The 5,024-nt window shown below is 36.7% G+C and overlaps 1 protein-coding gene and 1 long non-coding RNA gene across 2 annotated transcripts; both read right to left on the reverse strand.

Annotated features, from left to right (window-relative positions):
• Positions 1–1,194: 1,194 nt before the first annotated feature.
• Positions 1,195–1,705, reverse strand: LOC140010262 (uncharacterized). Its single transcript, XR_011817565.1, has 2 exons — positions 1,444–1,705; positions 1,195–1,324 (listed from the first exon to the last, which is right to left on the reverse strand). It is a non-coding gene; the product is annotated as an uncharacterized lncRNA (long non-coding RNA).
• Positions 1,706–2,160: 455 nt separating this feature from the next.
• On the reverse strand, positions 2,161–4,571 carry LOC140010673 (putative late blight resistance protein homolog R1B-16). The gene is made up of 2 exons (XM_072057982.1): positions 2,264–4,571; positions 2,161–2,195 (listed from the first exon to the last, which is right to left on the reverse strand). Exons 1-2 carry the CDS (start codon positions 4,569–4,571, stop codon positions 2,161–2,163), a joined length of 2,343 nt encoding a protein of 780 aa, XP_071914083.1.
• Between the last annotated feature and the right edge of the window lie 453 nt (positions 4,572–5,024).

Here is a 5,024-nt window from a genome sequence, read left to right on the forward strand (position 1 = left end):
ATTAATAAGTTTTTTTAATATAATTTTCTATTTTGTCAATTTTGTAGGTTTCTTTTAGGGAACCCAAGAAAGGGGAAAAAAGAAAAATAAGGAAAAAAATAAATCACAGAAACAAATATATAGAGAATACAAAAAAAAACTAAAACATCAAAAAAAAACAAAACAGAAGAAATAATATACCCAGTAAGCTACAGCCCAAATTCCGAAAAACAAAAATGAAACAAAGGCCCAAAGAAAGAAAGAAAGTTGAAAAATAAAGCGGAGGAAATGATATTTGGAATTTTGGATTACAATCATTTGGATAGAAGAAAGTTAAAGTCAGCTTTCACCCGGCATTCTGTACTTTTTAGAAGTGCCAGCTAATGGTTTTCTCTATTTTCTAAATATTCTTGTATTAAATAAGTTACATGGTATAGAACATCACCATTAGATGTCAAGTTAAATGAAGAAGTATATAGATTGTTCAGCAAAAATATCATCCCTTTAGACTTTTGCTAAGTTGAAGAATGCAAAGAAATGCGAGTGGCTACTAAATAACCTCCTTTTATTGTATGCATTCGCCAAAATATTGTTATACATGAAAATATAATCATGTTGATGCAAAATTTACCATTTTGTTCCTATGCACTTTTCTCTATTGAAAAGTAATTGTTGCATGAGAGTTTTATTGAGGAAAAAACAGAAGCAAGTCAAAATCTTTTGTATTATTGAAATACATGAAAGGAAGAGAAAAGTGAATCTCGCATACATTAAGGATCATTTGATCATTAATTTCAATCCGTAGTAGCAATGAAGAAGATTTCAAAAATTGGGATCATAAACACTAGTAAACATCAAATCAGAATAAACTGATTTGATCTAAGCCCACCTAGAGTACATAAAAGATCTAAGCTCAATGTTTAGGATATGCTTATTTGATAGGCAGTTTGGTAATGGTAGTACTAATACACTCAGTCATAAACTGAGTAAACAAACAATGCACATCTATTTTGACGAGGAGTTCTTTGATCCTCAGTGTCTTAGTACATTTTTGTAAAGGACAAGTTTGAGCTCTTGATCATATATTGTAATATTCTCTATTAGTAGAAATAAATATTTCTATCGTTTCCGGAAAAAAAAAACATCAAATCAGAAAAGAACATGAACAATATTAAACATCATTTCAATCTGTATCAGGAAAGAACTTCGAGAATATTTTACAAACAGATTGTGATGGATCATAAACACTATTAAACATCAAACCAGAAATGAACATGGATAACATTTTACAAACAGATTATGATGGATAATGCTGGCTTGATAGAATGCATGACTGTGCTTGCCCCTGCAATGACAAAGTAATACAGCTGCATCAAAGTTCAAACCAAATAATTTGGTACAGATGAAGAAGGGACATGATATATCATTGAACTGAATTAACATACACATGCAATTATATCTAACCTGATGAGTGGAATGACCACACCAAATCAAGGAGAGACATAAATGTTTCAGTCTTCACCATCTGAGGAAACCTGCTCTGGAAGAAGGAAAAATTGCAGTACTACATCAGTTGAATGAAGAGGCATACAGATTACCCAACAAAAATAGGTCATCTGGTTTCTTTGATTTGTCATTTTGATCAGTTTGAGCAATTAACCACTTAAAATAGCAAAATAAAACATGAAACCAAACAATAAAAAAAGTTTAAGAAAAAATTGCTTCCTTTTTTATTTCCGAAAATATTGCCTAGTAAAGAATGAAAATGTTTGTATTTCAGCATATTGTAGTGAAGAAAAACACATATTAAGTCCTATGCCCTTCCTCTGTTGAAAAGTAAAACAACCATAGTTTTTTTTTTTGGGTTTCTGTCTCCACTTAATATTTGTATGCAAAACTGTGATTGTATGTATCAATCAATTGAGTTACACTTTTCTGTATTACATACACAAATTGGGAACAGAAAAGTGTATCTGGTTTTGAGTATCATATCAAATTATGCTTCTGCTTTGCTGGTTTTTGAGTATCATATCAATATGGAAGAAGATTTCGGAAATTGAGATTATAAATCCTTACATGAAAATTACTCAACACTGAACCCAGAAAATGACAAGAAGAAGATTTTAGAAACAGATTGTGCATCAATGTGTTTCCTACTGCAATCAGAAATTTGTCAGAAAGTTATGCAGCAGACATGAATGGTTTGCCGTCGTAAACTGTTGAGAGAAACATGAATCATTATATAATTGAACTGATTCAACATGCAAATATAGTTTTATCTGACCTGAAGAGTGGAACCCCACTGTACATTCACTCTCGCAATTGTCAACTGCGTGATGAGAGGATATAAGCTCTCTTTCTGAAGAAATCTCCTCTGCTTCTGTAGACTCTTCTTCTGAGGAAATGGATGTATCAGTAAAATCATCATAATTATCAATTTCCATAATTATCTTTAGAACCTCATTGCCCATATCTATCTGCTCTTGTTGAATTTGCTTTACAGAATCTCCAACAGACTCGCGACAATCTTTCACCTCAATCATTTCAAGAGTCTCACACTCCCCTAAACAGGAAGGGACCTTTTCCAACTTCTTACATCGGTGCAAGACCAATTTCTCAAGGCGGGAAAAATTATCAGAAAATGCAGTCCAGTTGCGAAATTCCAACCCTAACAATATTAAGACTCTGAGTTTAGGGAACTCCCCTTCTTTCATTACCCATTCTTCCCCGACAAAGCAGCGATTGACTAATTTAAGCACTTCAAGATTGGGCAACTTTCCAATTGTTGAAATTTCACTCCATGGCTGACCATTATATGAGAGAGTCAACTTTTTCAAATTCAATGGGAATTTAAATCCACATCCCCAAAAACCAAGCAAATGAAGTGATTCCAGTTGACTTAAACCGTCAAACTCAAGAATCTCGTTGCAATTTCTGGTAGCTTCTCTTGATCTGTCCCAGCGTTCCATACATTTTAACCTGGGAATGCTTGGTAACTTTCTCAGTATCTTTCGCAAGCTTTGAGGGGAGGGATCAATGGCAAGGTCTAAAGTGTCTAAACGATCTAAATCTGGGGATACTTCAAGATTTTCAACTGGAAAAATAAAACCCTTTGGCCAAATTCGAAAAAGATCTAAAACACGTAGATGACTCAATGTCTTAATGTTCCAAATAGTACTTGGCAGCTCATTACCATAACCCCGCGGATCTTCTACGATAAGAGTTTCCAACCTTGAGAGGTTGGCTATCGCAGATGGGATGTATCCTATTCCTTTGAGCGCCAGGTATCTCAAGTGAACAAGCAATACTACTTCCATCGGAAAATGATAACCAAAGCCCGAATTCCCAAAATCCAACACTCTGAGAAGTTTAGGTAACAAAATACCCAAATACTCCTCTTCACATTCAATATGAACATGTCCAGACAAGATCAAAGAGCGTAAATTGGGACAAATAAGCGTTAACTCCCAAATTTTCAATTCTGTAGTATTGTGAACACAAACTCTTTGGGGGTTGCTTGGTCCAATAAGACTAAGAGAGGCTTTCCAACTATGAATAACATATAGAAAACTTTCTTCTTTGGCTTTTTCCACACAAAACTCGTGTACCAAATCGTGAAGTAGACAGGCTTTGGCATCACCCACAATTCTTTGTCCGACAGCCATAACTAAACTTCTATTAACTAGAGCCATCAAGTAGTCATAAGCTGCTTTCTCTAAGCTCTTTCCTTCAGTCTGTTGCACGAATCTTTCAGAGATCCAAAGCCGTAACAACCTTCGCACATTAATAACCTCATCTTCTTTAAATGCAGCAAAGTACAGAAGGCATGACTTCAAATAATCTGGTAAATGACTATAACTCAGCTCAAGTGTCTTCATGCAGTATTCATCCCCAAGGACAATAGAACTTAGACTTTTTGCAACTTCTTCCCACCTATCTTTTGCAGTAGTAGCAAGAATTCCAGCAACAAGGACAACTGCAAGGGGTAAGCCCCGACAAAGTTTTGCTATTTGAGATCCAACTTCACTTAGTGCTGCAGGACAATCTTCCGTGCCAAATAGCTTTCTCTGCAGCAATGTCCAACTCTCTTCGTCAGTAAGATGACGGAGATGGTGAGGCTTGCTATTAGGTTCGAAATGCAAAGATAAATCCTGGTATCTGCTGGTGAAGAGAATTCTGCTTCCATTGGCATCATTCGGCAGTGATTTTTTCAACAAATTCCATGCCTCAACGTCCCACAAGTCATCCAAAAAAAGGAGATACCTACTTCTCAGCAAAACCTGCCTTAGCTTCATGGCCAAATCATTTTCATCCATCTTATGATATTCATCAGAACTCTCAGAAGAACTACTACACAAAAGCTCAACTAACAAACTGCGTATGCTATATGTTTGAGAAACACGACACCAACGACGAACATGGAAATGTGACCTAACTGAAGGAGCATTATAAACTTTATTGGCTAATGTGGTCTTACCAAGGCCTGGCATACCCACAATGGGAACAACATCCAATTGCTTTGATCCTCTCGTAAGCCGATGAGTAATAGTTTCCACCTCGTCTTTGAGACCTACCAGATCTTCATCGTGCATGGCGGCAGCAAGTTGTGATGGTATGTGAAGGGAAGTCTTGTTAACTCTTTGGGTTTGACCATTATGGATCTCGGGGCTAATTCCTTAGAATATTTGTATTTAAAAAAAACAACCGCCAAATACACCTCTGACATGGGTGTTTCTCATTCTATAGCGGCCGTGCAGAGTCAGCACGGCCGCATAATTAAATATTCCACCAAAATCTTGTCTGCAAAAAATTCAGTGGTGCAGAGGGTGTCAGTGCGGACGTGCTGACTGGGCACGTCCGCAGGTGAAAAAGCTACTTCTGATCCGAGCATGTGTCAGACGCGGACGTGCTGACTGTGCACGTCCGCCGCTGACCAAACTGACTCCAAGTCTGCGCTGTGTCAGACGGGGACGTGCTGACTAGGCACGTCCCCGGAGACACAAAATCAGTGAGTAAGGCTCAGATAATATAGAAAAGATAAATAA

This window comes from Coffea arabica, chromosome 7c, assembly GCF_036785885.1.
Source record: "Coffea arabica cultivar ET-39 chromosome 7c, Coffea Arabica ET-39 HiFi, whole genome shotgun sequence".
NCBI classification, from domain to species: domain Eukaryota; kingdom Viridiplantae; phylum Streptophyta; class Magnoliopsida; order Gentianales; family Rubiaceae; genus Coffea; species Coffea arabica.